The sequence below is a fragment of the Magnolia sinica genome, chromosome 12 (genome assembly GCF_029962835.1).
Source record: "Magnolia sinica isolate HGM2019 chromosome 12, MsV1, whole genome shotgun sequence".
Classification (NCBI taxonomy): domain Eukaryota; kingdom Viridiplantae; phylum Streptophyta; class Magnoliopsida; order Magnoliales; family Magnoliaceae; genus Magnolia; species Magnolia sinica.
This window is the reverse complement of record NC_080584.1, coordinates 26,919,236-26,937,500: the sequence shown is the minus strand read 5'-3', so window position 1 is coordinate 26,937,500 and position 18,265 is coordinate 26,919,236. Positions and strand designations below refer to the sequence as shown.

The window sequence follows — 18,265 nt, the reverse complement described above, 5'->3', positions numbered from 1 at the left end:
AGGAATAACGAGAGTAAAAAGAGGAATAGTGGTATATAGAAATTTGTCTGTTTAGCTTGTCCTTAGGACAATCTAAACCATAGATCGTAATCCGGGGCCATCTATACCATAGAATCAAAAGGGTGATTAGACCCATCTGCTCCGGTAGTGATTAGGCAGACCACTAGATCTGGACCGTTCATCTTCAGCTTTGTGAAGGTTTCATATCGTGTAGACCGTCAGATCTTAAGGGCTCGCTCTTCCGCTCTTACCATCACAACCCACATCAACGACCTGCCTAACTACTAAGAGAGAATAAATGAGCTAATTGCCCCTCTGATCCTACAGTTAGGATAGCTACTCGACACGATCAACGGTTTAGATCATCTAGAGGTAGCCTAATGGACAATAGATATTCTCTCGTTATTCCTCTTGATTCTCTCTAAGCAATTTCTCGGATGGATGCATTTATCGAGGAAAGAATTGAAAGGATTAGGAGTTCAAATATGATAGGGTTTAACCCTATCTCATCCGAACTCTTTGCCTTATCACAATCCTTTCTCTCATTTGAATTTGAATTTCGAGACATGGGAATTGGGAAAAGGGATATCCAATAGGGAGTGTTCCAAGGGATAACTATGTGGGAGCCACCCGGTAGTAGTTCCCCATAAGTGAGCCCCACGGGCCCATATCCAACAAAAACAAAGATATAGACAAAGCAGCCAAAGAAATTCAACGGCTTCTATCTATGATGAGGAGAACATATCTTCATGTCCCACTCTTAGTGATGCGGACATCAGTGGTGCACCCTCTAGAGTGTACTAGAGGAGAAGGCGTTGCCGACAGAGTACCGGAGCGGAGGAGTTAATGTGGATGGACGTTGGGTCCATCAGACCCATTTTCTGATGCGCTATGAGTGCAGAAGTGGCATGACTGCACCCTAAACATAGATCCGTAGGTCAGATTTCACACCCTACCACACGGGTTTTTAGTTTTTAGGAATTTTTGTTCATTTTTCTTGTTTTCAGGGGCTTTAGTGCACTTTCTTTATTTTTTTTCGTCTTTTCATTATTTTTCTTGTTTTCAGGGGTTTTAGTACACTTTTACTTTTTCCATAGCTTATATATACGTTGTGAGAAACCCTATTTTGATTATTATTGAATGAATAGAAATTTGTATCTTTTCTTCCTCTTTATTCAAGAGATTAGGGTTTCAGGATTGACCCTTAGGTGTTGTGGATTCTACCTCGATTTCGGGTTTCCTTCTTTCTAGACCTTCGAGGTGCAGGAAAATTTAATAATCATCCTCCTTTTCTTTTGACAACAAAAAGACCTGTACTTTCTTCATCTCGAACCCGTCATTCTTCGCCCCTTTCGTTCCTCTCTGGGTATCTCCTTTCTAGTTTGAACGGAAAAGAGGGAAGGTTAGTCAATAGAATTAGATCCAAACTTGATCGTGGACTGATTTATGCTAGATCTGGGATATCCTCATATCCCTAGGTCATCCCTTTTTACTGTTTACGCGATTTTATGCTAAGGGGCATGATCCTGACGGAATGACCTCATCTTTATGTTGAAATTTACCTAATCCCTTTGATTGGAAACAGTTAGTTGATTCGTGCATTTATTTTAACATTCTTTAACTTGATTATACATGCATCTAAGATTGGGTCATCACATGTCCTTGCACCACTTAACAAGCTCATCGGCTTGTAAGTTACCTTCCCTCGAGACATGCATCGATCTACCATCAAAAAGATCACGAACTGCCTTTACAAGATCCACAAGCTTCCAACGGCATGGGAACCCTTGTCTACCAGTATCCTACCCCATTTCTATTATTTGCAAAAAAAAAAAAAAAAATGGTAGCGAAATCTAAAAAATAATATTGAACATAAAAAATAATTTTTTTATACAAAGCCAGGCCTAAGAATGTCTGATACAAGGATAAAGAGTTAAAAACACGTGTTGACAAGGTGCATTTCAAAAATATAGTGTCAAGTTTCAAGTATCTAGCTTGATGAATCTATACATTAACTAAACTGATGATCAAACTCGAGGCAACCTATAAATCATTTTGCATGTAAGCATTCTACTTCAAGATCACTGGAATGCAAGAAAGGGCAACAAACTGGTACCTGACCAAATGGACTAAAAAGCTGCCTTAGATCTTTCTGTGTTGCTTCAAAAGCAACATTTCTCACAATTATTTTTGTTGAACTCCCATCCTTATCAACTTTCTTCAAAACCCCTCCATCCTTTTTGGCATGACATAGTTGCAAAATAAGAGCGTGGCCTTCCAAAATAGTTCCCTGCAATAGAGTTGCATCAGGTGACTCAAATACAAGTGGACAGAAATACTAGAAAGTGATAATTGATCTAAATTGAAGCCTATTGTAAACAAATGTTTTGCTGTCACAACATGCGTATCGACTCCAGCCCAACAGCAGCCATTTGTGCCCACGTGGCATGTATGCACGATCCAAGCTGTCCATTTGAGCCCACATGGCATGTATGCATCGACCCCATAGTGTAGATGACTTGACCAAAATCAGGCCAGCACAATAATCAGGTGCACCACAGGGTATGAAAAAAAAAATGTAGGGCTACAAGTAAACTACTTTGTAGTTATCCACCTTTTTCATACACTGGATTGGGCCACCCTGATTATTTGCCAAAGGCATCTACAAGGTGTGGCCCACTGCCCACCTGATGGACAGCTCAGATCCCGCTTACACATGCCATTGCATGTGGATGTGCTGTGATCTATATGTATGCGGACATAGGAAAAGTCTGGAAAAACATTACCTGTAGATCCCTGCATACATTTGCTGCTGTCTCCACAGAATCAAACTCTATGAAGCCAAAACCCATGGAGACATTCTTCCCATTTTTCAAGTGTTTCTTTACCTGCATAATTAGAAATGCAACATGAGAAGAGCTTGTGATTAGAAAAGATATTGCAAAGACATTTCTGAACAATATGAACATTACCTTGACACTATGGATCTTTCCATCCTTTATATTTTCACTAAAATGCTTTCTCAAACCCTCTTCAGTTGTCTTGAAATTGAGGTTCTTAACAAATACTGATCGTGACTGTGAATAAGATCAATGGAAGTTATAGTATTAATAAGTGCTCAAATTGGTAACCTCAACATACAATGAACAATCAACAAACAAGAAGGATTCAACTAGCAATATCCTGTGAAAGTTTAGTTACTGAATTTGCCACTAATTATACAGGAGCATCCAATGTTGACACCGAATTCAATCATTTATGGTACATTTGGTTTTTCGACTTTTTGGGGTGGATGGGATGTGCTCCACCTAAACCCGTCCAGATAATTTCTAGTTGGAAATGTGTGATATCTGGAAAGTAATTGGACCTGAAAAACAACATTTATGATGCAAATCGGAAAGCAATAACCAAAAACACTCGTGCATGCGTGCGAGTGAGAGTGTGTTTATGTGTCTGGCATCGCCATCTAAACCTTATCCCAACCAAATGAGGTCCATGGATCCTGCTCCATCATACCATTTAGTCAAGGACCATATCCTCAATTTAACCATGGGTCAATTTATCTTTTCTAGCTACCTCCACCCACGTCCTTTTGTGGCCTTCCCCTTGCCCTTTTATAGCCTTCAATTTGAATCAATAATGCAGGGGCATTTTCACACTAGGCTCGAGTGGGGTCGCTTGTGGGATGCAGGGGCACACTCAGGGTGGGTGCGGCCCACGGAGGAGGTCTCGTGTTCGAGACTCCTCACCAGGGGTGATTAATGCGCATTTCACACTGGGCTCGAGTGGGGTAGCCCATGGGATGCGGGGACACACTTGGGGTGGGCGGCCCATGTGATTTGGGGCCCACGAAGGGGGTTTGGCCGAGGTCTTAAAACCCATGAGATGTGGGGCCTGGGCTATGAGATAAAGGGATTAATTCGCCATACTCTAACAGTTCGAGCTTTTAGAGCGAGTGGTTAATTGTCCTGCATCAAATTGGTATCAGAGCGGGAGGTCTTGGGTTCGAAACTCCTCACCGGGGGTGATTAATGTAAGGGCATTTTCACACTAGGCTCGAGTGGGGTTACTTGCGGGATGCAGGTGCATACTCGAGGTGGGGTGCGGCCCACAGAAGAGGTCTCGTGTTCGAGACTCTTCACCAGGGGTGATTAATGTGCATTTCACACTGGGCTCGAGTGGGGTAGCCCGTGGGATGCGGGGACACACTCGAGGTGGGCGGCTTATATGATTTGGGGCCCACGAAGGGGGTTTGGCCAAGGTCCTAAAACCCATGAGATGTGGGGCCTGGGCTATGAGATAAAGGGATTAATTCGCCATACTCTAACGGTTCGAGCTTTTAGAGCAAGTGGTTAATTGTCCTGCATCAATCAACTCATTCCAAACTGGTCCAGTTCTTCTTCTCCAATACACATGGACAAACCACCTGAGTCTGCTTTCCCTCATTTTATTACCTATTGCGACTACTCGTAAGTTGTCTCAAATGTGTTTCTTTCTATATCCGCCCTTCCTCATCTTGCCACTCATCCATCTCAACATCCTCATTTCAGCGACACTCATTCTATAAATGCGTTGTTCCTTGGCTGCCCAACATTATGTCCCATAGAGCATGGTTGGTGTTGTAGCCCTCATATATGATCTTCCCTTCAATTTGATTGGTATGCAGTGATCACATAAAACTCCCAAGGCTCATCTCACTTGGGGTACTTGGGAGTGGTCATTTTGAGCTACTTCTTGGCCATCAATTTCAAATAATTCCCCATCTCGCTGTTATTAAAATTCATTTCATATGCTCTTTTAGTTAATTTTAAAACCTATAGATTCTAAAGCATCTCTCCATTGTTCTAGCTTTTTTTACACGCGCGCACGCACACACCGCATAAGCACTCGATTCCATGATGTTGAAGCAGTCTGTCTACCACTGAGCCATGGAACCGGACCCCTCCATTGTTCTAGCTTTGCATTTATCCTGTGCATGTGCAAGTGTGTGCCATCAACCTTAAGTAATCCCACATTTCCACCACTATTGTTACGAAAATTGCATTTCATATGCTCCGATTTTGTGAGGCTAATTTTAATACCCTTAGGAGGTGTTTGTTCACTGCTATTTATATTTCTCACCTTAGTAGTTACCTGGTTTTTACAAAGAAAAATATTTGGTTAACACCTTTTTATTGGAATTCCATTCCCCAACTTCCCTCAAAAAGCTTGACCCCAGGTTTAGCTGTGGAATGGAAAGCCTCAAGAATTTAGACAGAAATTTATACTTTCCCAGGTCTTCCCAAGAAACCCAGTGTATCAACCAACGAAAATTTAATCATTCCCCAGGAAATACTAGGCCAACTCTAACGTTCCCCATGAAACATAAAAACCAAGGAACAAATTCCCAAACAACCAAACAAACCCTTAGGGCGTGTTTGGTCCACGGAATTGAATGGTATTGAATTTTATTAGATGGGATTAACATCATTATTACATAATGACTGCATGTCTAGAAATACCATTGATGCAGGACAATTAACCACTTGCTCTAAAAGCTCGAACTATTAGAGCATGGTGAATTAATCCCTTTATCTCATAGCCCAGGCCCCACATCTCATGGGTTAGGACCTCGGCCAAACCCCCCCTCATGGGCCCCAAATCACATGGGGCACCGCTTCAAACGGGTCGCCCACCCCGAGTGTGTCCCCGCATTCCACGGGCTACCCCACCTGAGCCCGGTGTGAAATGTGCATTAATCATCCCCGGTGAGGAGTCTCGAACATGACGCCTCCCCCGTGGGCCCCGCCCACCCTGAGTGTGCCCCTGCATCCCACAGGTGACCCCACTCCAGCTCGGTGTGAAAATGCCCCTACATTAATCACCCCCGGTAAGGAGTCTCGAACACAAGACCTCCCGCTCTGATACCAATTTGATGCAGGACAATTAACCACTTGCTCTAAAAGTTTGAACTGTTAAGAGTATGGTGAGTTAATCCTTTTATCTCAGCCCAGACTCCACATCTCATGGGTTAGGACCTCGGCCGAACCCCCCTCGTGAGCCCCAAATCACATGCGTACCGCTTCATATGAGCCGCCCACCCCAAGTGTCCCCGCATCCCACAGGCTACCCCACTCGAGCCCGGTGTGAAATATGCATCAATCACCCCCAGTGAGGAGTCTCGAACATGATACCTCCCCCGTGGGCCCCGCCCACCCCGAGTGTGCCCCTGCATCCCACAGGCGACCCCACTCGAGCCCCGTGTGAAAATGCCCCTGCATTAACCATGGAATTGTAGCCATTCAATCCCATGTTTGGGATAAAATCTTTGCTACGGGGAAACACGGGATTAAGCAAAATCATGTTTGGTGGACCATGGAATTGTAATCAACGGACCAAATTCACAACGGATGTCATTCACTTACACGCATATATAAATAGAATGTCATGTGTAAATGGTGTATATGGATGGACGGCATGGATAAACGCATGCATCAATGTGGGGCCCACATGTAGTGGATTTCAAAATCCACAGAAATCCTGCATGGGACCAAATGCAATTTCATGGGACTAAATGCAATTCCATCCTACCTAATCCCAACCTTTCCCATCCTCTCCAAATGTGGGATGGAATTGCACGGGACCAAATGCAATTATATCCCACATAATCCCATCTAAGACCCCACACCAAATGCCCCCTTAGATTCTAAAGCACGCCTCCAGCACAAACACCAAGTGTGTACAATATATTTTCGTATACAAATTGACATTGTAATTTATATGCAATATGATGAATATTATTATTACAGATCCCACATGTATAGAATTGTATTATATGCATGCTACTGCAAAAACGAAGTATAGATCTCCACGTTCTAAATATAAATTCACATTACAACTTAATCAGCACTATAAGTATAGAACCATAATTTTCTGTCGGTAAAAAGATGCAATCTGTATCACTAATGACCCATAATCAGACAGCATGATTCAGAACAGCAAAACATACGCTGGTTGGCGGTTTATGTAACACTGATCCAAATTTACAAGTAGAAAATCTAGATCCAAAAATTAATATTTTATTCAACCATTTAAATAATCAACTGTTAACTTAATCATCTTCTTAGTTGTTCCAGTTCTGTTCTAGTTGTAATCATGGTGGTTGTTTTACTACAAAGGCCTCTCAAAAGTCATAATGTTCATCAAACCAAGGATGATGATTTAAAATACACAAAAAACAAAATTTTGCACTGTCATATTATTGATTCTTTTTTTCATAATCCAAGGAGTGGAATTGTCATAATATTTCTCATATCAAATTGTCATAGTAATCCTCATTGATAAAGAAAAAGATCCTAGATCTTGGGAAAGTAATCTGCATACCAGTGGGAATTAGGAAGTCCTTAACCTATTTCAAAATAAACTTTACTTTTCTCCCACTATTTTACATTGCATTTGTCTAATAAAATATAATGCTTAATATGCATAAAATATGAGGCTAATATTGTTCACAGAGACTGCTTTCTACACTCAGAAAATATCGACCAAGAAAACCCAAGAGAACAAGACATCCAGTACAAGTTTCTGAGACACCTACAAGCCAGCAATCAAATGCAGCACCTGTGAATACAGGTGAGTAAACCGGCACCCCACAATTCTTTTCTAACTCATGGAATCAGAATCACCACTAGGACCACCAGCCACATCTATATATAATGGTGCATCTCTTCGGTTTGGACAACCAAGAAAGCAGGACAAGAAGAAAAGGAATGAAGTATACATAAGGGAGAGAGATGCTAGAAGAAGGAAGAAGAAGAAGAAGATCACCACTAGGACCACCAGCCACATCTATATATAATGGTGCATCTTTTCGGTTTGGACAACCAAGAAAGCAGGACAAGAAGAAAAGGAATGAAGTATACATAAGGGAGAGAGATGCTATAAGAAGGAAGAAGAAGGAAGAAGAAGAAGAAGAAGAATAAGGCACCTTAACCAAACCATCCAAAATGGCCTAGGCCAAACCGAAGAAGAAGAAGGCACCTTGACCAAACCATCCAAAATGGCCTAGACCAAACCATACATATGGACCACAGAGAAGTTTGAACAGGGGAAGGTTCATCAGTTGAATGGGTAGGATTAGTCCAATCCAAGCGATTTGGCCACAGTAGGAAATTCTCAGGCATGGAAGGTTGAGAAGAATATTGGCAGCATTCAGAATTGAACATCACAAGGTCTGGTAATTAAAATTGCAAGGATTGTGGATCATGGAAGGTTGCAACACAAAGGACATAAACCACTTGAGGAAATTGATGCACTGCACACACTGCTAGAGTTTGGTTCTAGTTATTACATTACTGAATGGTTAATACATTATGTGAATACTTAAATTTTAAGCAAGTCATTACTTCGTTCAGAGTGCATTGGCTCAACTTGTAGAATTAGAAATGCTGGATTCAGAGTTTGATCATCATCAAGGGGGAGCAGTAGCCGTATGCACAAAGTGCAGATATATTTATTAACATTCTATTGTACTGAGACACTAACTAGCAAAAGACAAATGGGAAAAAGCAAGGTAAAAACAAACGTATAAAATGCCAAAATCCAAACCTCAACCCTATCAGGATCTGTATCCTCTTCTGATATTTCTTCAACCTGTTGCTCTAGTAATACTCTCTTCACATCTTTTTCACCAATGACATCCTTCTGTCCACCAGTCTCAGATTTTGAACTCGGACTGAGAATATTGCTAGGAGCCCATTCTAAATACAATGGACCATCTCTATAGTAGATAAATAGAGTCATCAGATCTCCTTTTTGATTTGTTAGATAGCAGAACTTTTTAGTAGATATGAGGAATGTTAAATAAAAATAAGCATTGACAGCTTTTCTATCAAACAAGGAGGAAAAAGAAAAAACTGTTTCCAGTTTGCACTAATATCAGGAATGATGAAGTCCAAATCCATTCATCTACTACTATCAATAATGAAATGATAGAAAGAAAAGGCAGAGTTTCAAACACTAAAGAAAATACTAATTGTTAACACATGAGAAATATGGGTTGTACAGCTGTATGGCCCACCTAGCACCTCCTCTTGTCTATTCTTTAGTTAAATTGGATTCGGACACTTAGTTAGGACTCTTGGTTATGACTCAAGGAAAATTTTCGCTTTTGTTACTTAACGGTGTTGCTATCTTGTTCACTTGCTTATTGTTAATATAAATAGGACGAGAGGGAATGTCCAGCCCTACAATCCTCTTTTCCTTTCTTTTCACAGCTCCCTCCTCTCCTTTATTTCTTCTTATTCCTTCTATTTCTAGTTTACAAATCTACACTAATAAGTAATAACACAAAGTTGCACAGATACCAAGTAATACACTAAAAATGTTAGGGTACACAGCTCTGCGTACATGCAAAGTGCCATATTGATGGTATACAGTTGTGTGTTCCCGATAAACACCATATTGATGTATATCTTTTAGTTATTATCATTTATTTATCTTTTAGGAATGTTTTGGTAATTATCTCCAATGTTTTAAATATCAACAATATCGACTGTTATGTCATGTATCCCACCTATGCGATATGAAACACACAGGTAATGTCTAAAATTTTTCATATTATAGGATATATCACAATATATCGCATCGTATCATATGCTATTGCAAATACCATGAGAAATCACGACTAGCCCTTTACAAAAAATACTTTGTATCAACGATATTTATTGATATCAACAGATATTACATGAATGCGTGGGAAGTCCAAGTCTGAGGGCCGAAAAATCGAAAATAAAAATAAATAAATAAATAAGCATCCAAACCCCTTTTTTCTTGATTTTTCTCCACTTCTAAAAAAATCTATTGTGGATCTAGACCCATCCTTCTGAATCCCTTCAAATAAAATCACCAATTTCGAGACAGAATCAAGATCTAAGCCAATTTGGGGCCATTTTCAATTTGATGAGTATTTTCGATCTTCTTTTTTTTTTTAATCATCTTAAATCAGTGTTGAATGGTTACAAATACATTCTTCTTAATATTTTGTATGAAAAATCATGGAGTTGGAGCTTCGATTACGAGATATGGGGGACATAGGTCGAGTAGTAGAAAATGAGAAAAAATAAAATTTCCCCAATTTCTCTCAAATTGATTGCAATCTGTGTCCAAACACAAAATCAAACATGTATATAACCTAATCCAGTGATTCTTGGTAATCTGGAGATTTTTTAGAGAAAAAATAATTTAAAATGTTAAAAATTATTTTTAAAAAAATTCCACATCGATCAACGGTCAATTGACCCCCATTTCAAAGTATTCAAGAGTGTTTGATGAAATCACCATCACAAACACTCTAATTTTGCGATTTGGGGAAAAATGGGCCGATTTGCAAGAAATTAGAAAAAATTCAAAATTTCTACATATTTTCCCAAATCAGTTGTAATCTTAGTGTCCAAATATGAAATCAAACATGTATGTAACCTAATCTAGTGATTCTTGGCAATTTGGGAATTTTTCATAATAAAAAATAATAGTTTTTTAACTAAAAATATTTTAAAATAATAATTTTTTTCTAAATTCAACTTCAATCAACAATCGATTGGCCCCTATTTTAGAGCATTTAAGAGTGTTTGATGAAATGAATACACTCTAATGTTGGGATTTGGGGGAAGATGGGCCAATTTACGAAAAATTGGGGAAATTTCAAATTTTTTTCCAAATTTTCACAAATCGGAGAGGATGAGCAACAGCATTATGTTAGAGAGTATCTTCATTGGTATCATTCTACAATGACCTAGCCATAATATCGTCAGTTTGTGGAGCAGCAGTACTATGCCCTGCCCTGTCGAGATGAAGATGATGATTTTGAGCCACTGCACAGCTATGTGGGTCTGAGCCACAGCCACACACATTATTCACATGCATATTTCTAATTTTCTACTTCTTCTTTTTTTGAATTTATTGCTTGTATCTCCATACATGTCTTCCTACATTTATAAATTATATGAATTGACTTTGAATATACTTGCATGAGTTCAGCCAAACATCGCATAGATTAGGAACCCATACAAAGAAAACCTATTATGTGCACTTTTTTTGTAATGTTTTGATTTCTAAGTATCTCTTGATGTCTTCTTTAACAATCCCTAAAGTTTCATTAAAAATTTAACCAATTTCCCAATGTTTCCCATGCTTCCCAACAATGGCGATACATTATGCGATACAACCGATATATGTCATGTGATAACCAATATGCATCTATATCCCAAGGGTGTGTGATACATTCCACGATAACAATACAAAAAGCATTAATTATCTCTTAGTAAACAGAATACTATCTTTACAATTAGGAGATTATAAATCAGAGTTCGTAGTATCAATGTTGCTATATGTATCCCTGACAATGGATACAGAGATGTATCGATATCCCCAATATTATTGCCGATCCCAAGAAATATATCGTTGACTAAGGGAAACAATGGGGAAACATGGGGTAAAGGGAGGAATTTTTCAAATTGTTGGCCTCTCTCAAAAAAAAAAGAGGAGGAATTTTTCTCGAAACCGCAACATATGCTAAAATACACATTTTGACACATTTTAGAAGGAAAAAAAAGAAAAAGAAAAAGGAACCATAAATAATAAGTTTCCATTTAATAACGGCCTAAAGCATGTATTATCATATAAAAAAAAAAAAAAAGAGTAGAATAGTAACCAAAATGAGTTCATATAACAAAAATATAGGTAGCGAACAATAACTAAGAAATCCAAAAACTAAAAGAACTAAAAAATATACATGTCCAGCCATGCATTATGCATACCTACATACATACACACATACATGATCCATCCATGCATCCATGCATACATGCATACATGCATACATCCATACATTCAAGCATACATGCATACATCCATGCATGTCTATCCATCCAACCATTAATCCATCTATACTCAGATGCATACATGCATGTGCATACATTAACTATCCCTCAAAAAATGCACCCATCCATCCATCCATCCATCCATTTATGCACACATACATCATTGTATCATACAACCATGCATCTATGAAAAACATTAAATGAATAAATATTTTATAATTAAAAAAAAAAAAAGTAGAATTTCTTATTCATCATACTTTTAAAATCTTTATTTCTCTAAAAACTGGACGTTGTCGATCATCAAGATACAACCATAAATAAAATAGAAATAAAACAAAACAAATATTCATGTAAAATACGTTGAAATTATTTTTTCAATTAAAAAACTGATTTTTTAAATTAATTTTTGAGATTTTAAAAAATCAGAAAATTGACATGACACAATAGACCGGCCACTCATCAACATACTAAAATTTGGGCCCTCAATTAGTTATTTTATAAGAGAAAACATGAAAATTGGATTTTGCCAATTTCCACCATTTTCAACCCCCAAATCTTTCAATTTTCAACTCACATCCATGTCAATGTGTGAGAATCATGCATAGACATGGATTCGAAATGAAATTCATGCCAGAAATTTAGAATGAAAACATTTTTTTTCATTTTTTCTTACCTAGAGATACCTATAATGTCAGTAATATTACCGATAATATCACAGATATCTATAACCCTGTTATAAATAAAGGATTTTAGAGGAGGAGAAAATATACTCTTTTCCCTGATTCTACATGGTATCAAAGCCTCTTGTTTGTTTTTTGCTTTTCTGTTTTGAGAGTCTACCATCCATCCCTCTTCTCTTCTTAAGACCCCATATGATGGAGGGATAAATTTACACTCATCATCATCATACAAGGTCTCCTCCCTCCCAGCACCATAAATACTTTTAAATCATTAGAAAGCTACTTTGATTCAGATATCCTGAACCTCTAGTAAAAATCAGTGCCATCATCGATTTGTTGTCGGATCATTATCGAGCCACCAAAACAGCCATTGATTCAAATGTCCTCCACTGGAAGTGCTTGAGCCACCAAAAGAGCTAACAATTCAAGTCCCAGCCCCCAGAAGTATCGTTATACCCTTTGACACCCACCGGACATGCCAATGGTTCAATCCCAAGAGTCATCAAAAGTGCAGTCCGCCTCTCCCGTAGCTCCTGAACTCACTGGCAAGTTGGGCGTGCACGATATACATGCTCCAGCTTGAGGGGGAGTGTTTGAGTGCACAGCTTCGTGTGTACACACAGAGCACTATACTGATGGTGTAGGTGTACAGTCTTGGGTGTTCCTAATAAACACCATATTGATGTATATCTCTTAGCTATTACATTTTAGAAATATTTTGGTTATTTGATTGGCTTTAGTAATTATCTCTATGTAAACAAAAGATTATCTTCATAAACGGGATATTATAAATAAATGATTCTAGAGGAGAAAATAGATATTCTCTCTTCTTTTCCTTTTTCTTACATAAAAAATAAAACTAAAAAACACGATATGGAATAAACTACAAGAAATACACAATAGGAAATAAACTAGTTTTGCATTGAATCTTTAGTTGTGAACTGTAAAGGTAATTCTACCCCCTAAAATGCAACATCCAGCCCCTCAAATTATGGTCGAGGTGGCCTCATGTAGAAAACGACTTGTGAACCAGCTGAGTCAAAAATAGGGTGGTTAGAGAAGAGAAATGTTCTCTGTAAAATGATCATGACTAAGGGTAGAAATTAAAAGCAATCTCATTGTGAAATATTTACAGAAGGAAACTTTTGCTAACTAAATTCTATTGGAAAAACTCAAAGAAAATTGCTGTGAATGAAACAAAGACGAGGTATCCTGATAAAATAATAGATTGTTCCATATACTACGAGGGTGATCTAAAAACTTGTGATTTCCCTAGATAGCTAGGTGAATAATGGATAGTTGCTGCATTTGAAATGCCAATATTTATTTTCTGTGAAGGGAAAATAGATTAACGTACTTGTAACGCTTATATGCTAAGCCCTTGAAAGCTGCACGAGCTTCAGCTGCTTCAAGGAAAATAACCTGAAAAATCATGCAGAGAGGCATCACCAAAAATTAAGATATAAAGAGGACTATTGCTTATATTGTCAACTATCATTGCAAAAGCCAGCATTGTAACAAAGTGCCCAAATTTTAAGAAATATGCATATGGAAAATCACTAATTTTCATATCACACTAAAAGCAAGGAACATATCCTTAGAAAATTTTATAGCCTTCTTTCTAGCAATACAACTTTATAGTTGTACATGATATAGCCTTCAACTCCACCTGGTAGCATTGCAGCAACAAGTACCCAGACCATGAAAACAAAGAGGGATGATTTTAGGTAGAAAGATGGTTGTTGAACTTCTGCCAAGCAATTATGAGAATTATGATTTTGATACATGCTGCTGCCTTAAAGTATGCAGCAATAGCAACTGAAAATGTAATTAAACACCCCAGCACAGAAACATGACAATTGCATAAACCAAAGTTAAGGATACAATGAACATCACCAAATTGAGCCTACAAGGTACTAACAAATCACTAGATAAAACAAGATTACATCACTACATAAAAGAATATTATATCACAAAAACTAGCCGAAATGGCTCGATTTAAATCACTGGCTCAGAATTTTACCAAGGGCTAAATTATGGAAAATGGTCAACTCCTGAACAACTTTATAACCTATATAGTAAGCGAAAAGTGGAAAGTTTGTGCTCGCATGGACACATTCAGAGCTTTTGACAATATTTCATGGTCCCCAGCAAAATTCATACCCAGATGGTCATGGCATTCACTGCGTCTAAGAGGTCTACCAAATTCATTCAACCTCTAAGTTCTTTGTTCTCGTTGATGGATCAACATTTGGGCCTTCTTAAAGCAATTAACATGGACCCTTTATCGACTTCCCTTCATGTTTTATTCATGGATTCTTTTGTAGGATCACAACAATCTTATGAAGGAAACTCGTGTCTATGCTACTGAGTCCCATAGCAACAGTAATTTGCAACAATATTCCTGTTCCTCTTTGAAATGATCAAAACATGCTACACCAAAATGCAAACGCACATTTATCAAACGTAGTTTAAGCATACATTGCTTCACTAGTCACAAGAAGTGGAAAGATGTAATTTCATTTTTGAATAAAGAATCATCTGATTCCCATAATCCAAAATCCTAAGCATGCCTGAAGAGAAACTGTGTTCCACCTCAATGTTTCTTAGGTGAATTTCTAGCATCCTTTTGAAGCATTTAGAGGACAAGGTAAGACCTTGCATAGTTAATTGGAAATGGAACCTTCTTCATTTTCTTGGATCACAAATAAAAGTTTTTATTAAAGAGATGGAAAGCTACAAGCATCCATTAAGTAAACAGATGATGATTACTGTAAAGCATGGCATTGCTATAAGAACCTTTTAGGCTAGAACATCAGCTATAGAGTTCCCTTCCCTAGAGAATATATTAAAGAGAATCTTTAATGAGGTTGCATTAGCCTTAATCTCATTGGTGAGCCCTTCCCAAGGAGGAACAAGTTTAATGAACACTCGCACCACTAAAGTCTTGAGTCACCTTCCACAAAAAAAAAAGGCATGTAGTAGGTTATCCCCACTAATCTCCATGAATTCTGCCGAACTACGGTGCCTCTCTCAATCAGGCCCACAGAAGGGAAACGAATCAAACGTTAGCCATCCCTCATAATAACGGTGACTGCCCGAAAAAGTACCATCCACATTCAATTTCCACCAACTGCGAAGAGTGCTAAGAACCAACAGCTTTACAGTGCTTGAATTATCCAGAGTGACAAAAATCCAGCTTGTTAAACTATAGGACACCGACACCAACACCGACTTCATCTGACATAAGCTCCCAAGATACAAAATCATATTTTAACTCTCCTTTATAGAAGACGAAGAGGTTTAGCTTTTCAAAATATGTCTACTATGCTCTTTCCAAGTACCCTAAAAAATCACCTAAGGAAGAACCTCCACAGAATCTTACCTCTTGGTTTGAAAGGCTCCAACCCCTAACCCTAAGAAGCTCTATTCCATTACTTAGAACAATCCATGATGCCCCAAACAGGTGAAAAAGAAATGACCAAATATCCCGGGTTGGCTCACAATGGAGAAGTAAATGATCAATTCATCCTGTTTCTTTCCTACAAGTAAAACAAATATTCAAGAGGAGAAATTATTCAAACAATATCAAGAGAGGAAATTACTCCTCTAAAGGTTATTCAACATAAGGATCATATTAGGGAAGCAAAAGGCTGCAACACGTGATAAAGCTAGGGTTGTCAACTGGCAGGGCCGTCCCATGGGCTTTCAAGCTGGGTGGGTATTTGGGCCCAGTTTGAGCACACATTTTAGGCAAATGGGACAGGCTTGGGCTTAGACATAAAAGCACACTCAAGTTTGGGCCAAGCTTGGGCTACTCCCGGCCCATGCGCATATATCTCTACTATAAACATAGATCTCAAGTCCATCCTGGTAGACTATAGCACTCCCATCCAACCACTTCCAATATTGTCTAATGAATCTCATCCTACGGTTGCTTGTCACTTGCTTTTCTCCCATCCTGAGTTCAAAAGACATCATGAGGTGCAACATACCAAAGACTAGGTACTAGGTAAACACATTGGATATTGCATGGGGTGAGAGCAAAAGAGAGTCAATGACACACGCAAACCGCATCTTCTCTACAACTCACTAATCTCTCCCATAGTCCCATGTCTCTCTTTTTCAAAGAACCACCACAGCTCCTGCCTCTCTCTCCCTCAAACCCACCTCCTAGGACAGCCACTATCAATGAACCTCATCACAAACCCACCATTGAAGGGTGTTTCCTAACCTCACCACGGCATCCAAGAAGCCCATTGAAACCCAACTTGGATCAAAGAAGAAGAAGATGGAAGGAAGGAAGGTTTGTGTACGTTGCCTTGTTGTTTTTATTTTTTTGTCCTTCGAGTAAGTTCTCACCAAAGCTAGGTTGGCTGATTTTTTTTTTCTGAATTCTAGTGCGTTGGGATTTTCGTGATCTTGCAATGATACAAGTACATGACCCATTGGGACTGTTTAGAAAGAGATGGCCAATACTAACTGTAGAGTTGTCGGAGGATTTTCTTAAATCCACAAATTTGAATGAGGCTTTTTTCTATTTTTGAACCTCATTCCTATCTGCATCATGAAAGCTCCATTATTCAGAGTTGATTTTTGTTTTAGAGTGTTGTCCATCATTTCAATTTTGTTGATTTCAGTTTTATAGAGTGACTACTCAGATTTTGTCTTCTCTCTTATGCGATTGTGCATAGACTGTTTTGACATGACCTGCTTTTAGGTAACAATATGCTTGGAATTGAACAAGGCTTGTTTTGACATGGCTAGTTTTTTAGTGAGATGTGCATGAAATTGAACTAAGCTTGTTTTGACATGGCTTGTTTTTTTATGAGATATGCATGGAATTGATGATTTAAACAATGCATGATTGAATTCAATTGCAATTACGAATTTTTCTTTCACTTGGAATGAAGTAACTTGAGATTATCATTTGCTTTTTTATGTTTCCATTTCATTTTTACACATTTGGAATATATGGATTGATCCGATGCAAGTGGTCATGGGCCGGACTGAGCCGGACTGGTCACGACCATATAAATTGTCATTGAGATGGGCAAGGGCAACACTTTGGAATTTTTTTGGACATGGGCCGTGTTGAAGTGATAAAGTGATACACCACACTCTGACAGCTTAAGCTTTTGGAGTAAATGGTTGTTTGAAATGGTATCAAAGAGGAAGGTCCTATGTTCGAATCTCGAGAGCAGCAAATATGCCTCGCTAATATATTATTCTCCCACGGGGGGTCAGGAAAAATCAGGTCCGGCCCAGGGACTGGGAAATCAAGCCCGGCCTATTTATGGTGTGAGTGTCCCTCCACCCTTGTCAGCATGTTCCTGTGCGGAGTTCCCACCCCGCACGTGTGGGGGGGTGTTGAAGTCCCTTGATATACATTGATACACCACAATCTGACAGCTTAAGATTTTGGAGTAAATGGTAGTTTGACAGGCCGAACTTGGGCTAACGTAAAGCATTTCAGGCTAGGATTGTGCAACATGAAGCCCATCCTATTGACAGCCATAGATGGAGCCAAGGAATCCCAACCTTCATCACACAATGGCTGCAAAGCAACAGACACCTCGAGAAAGTATTTACAAAAGAATGACAGGTTGGTAGATGGGCCCCAAATACTCTCATTGCATTCTTACAAGAAAGGTGCATATATTCCCAGACCTTGACAGCTCTTCTAACATATCAATTTCATAACCCCATAGGTTCTGTCTGAAGGAA

General features: G+C 38.7%; 1 protein-coding gene across 1 annotated transcript in view; it reads right to left on the bottom strand.

Moving 5' to 3' along the window:
* Positions 1-18,265, bottom strand: part of LOC131221143 (multiple RNA-binding domain-containing protein 1) — a 56,425-nt gene that overhangs the window by 15,511 nt on the left and 22,649 nt on the right. Inside the window, exons 9-13 of the mRNA XM_058216293.1 lie at positions 13,896-13,960; positions 8,587-8,758; positions 2,973-3,077; positions 2,787-2,888; positions 2,117-2,290 (exon numbers count right to left, since the gene is read on the bottom strand). Coding sequence (XP_058072276.1) covers positions 2,117-2,290; positions 2,787-2,888; positions 2,973-3,077; positions 8,587-8,758; positions 13,896-13,960 — 618 coding nt within the window. The remainder of the gene's footprint in view (positions 1-2,116; positions 2,291-2,786; positions 2,889-2,972; positions 3,078-8,586; positions 8,759-13,895; positions 13,961-18,265) is intronic.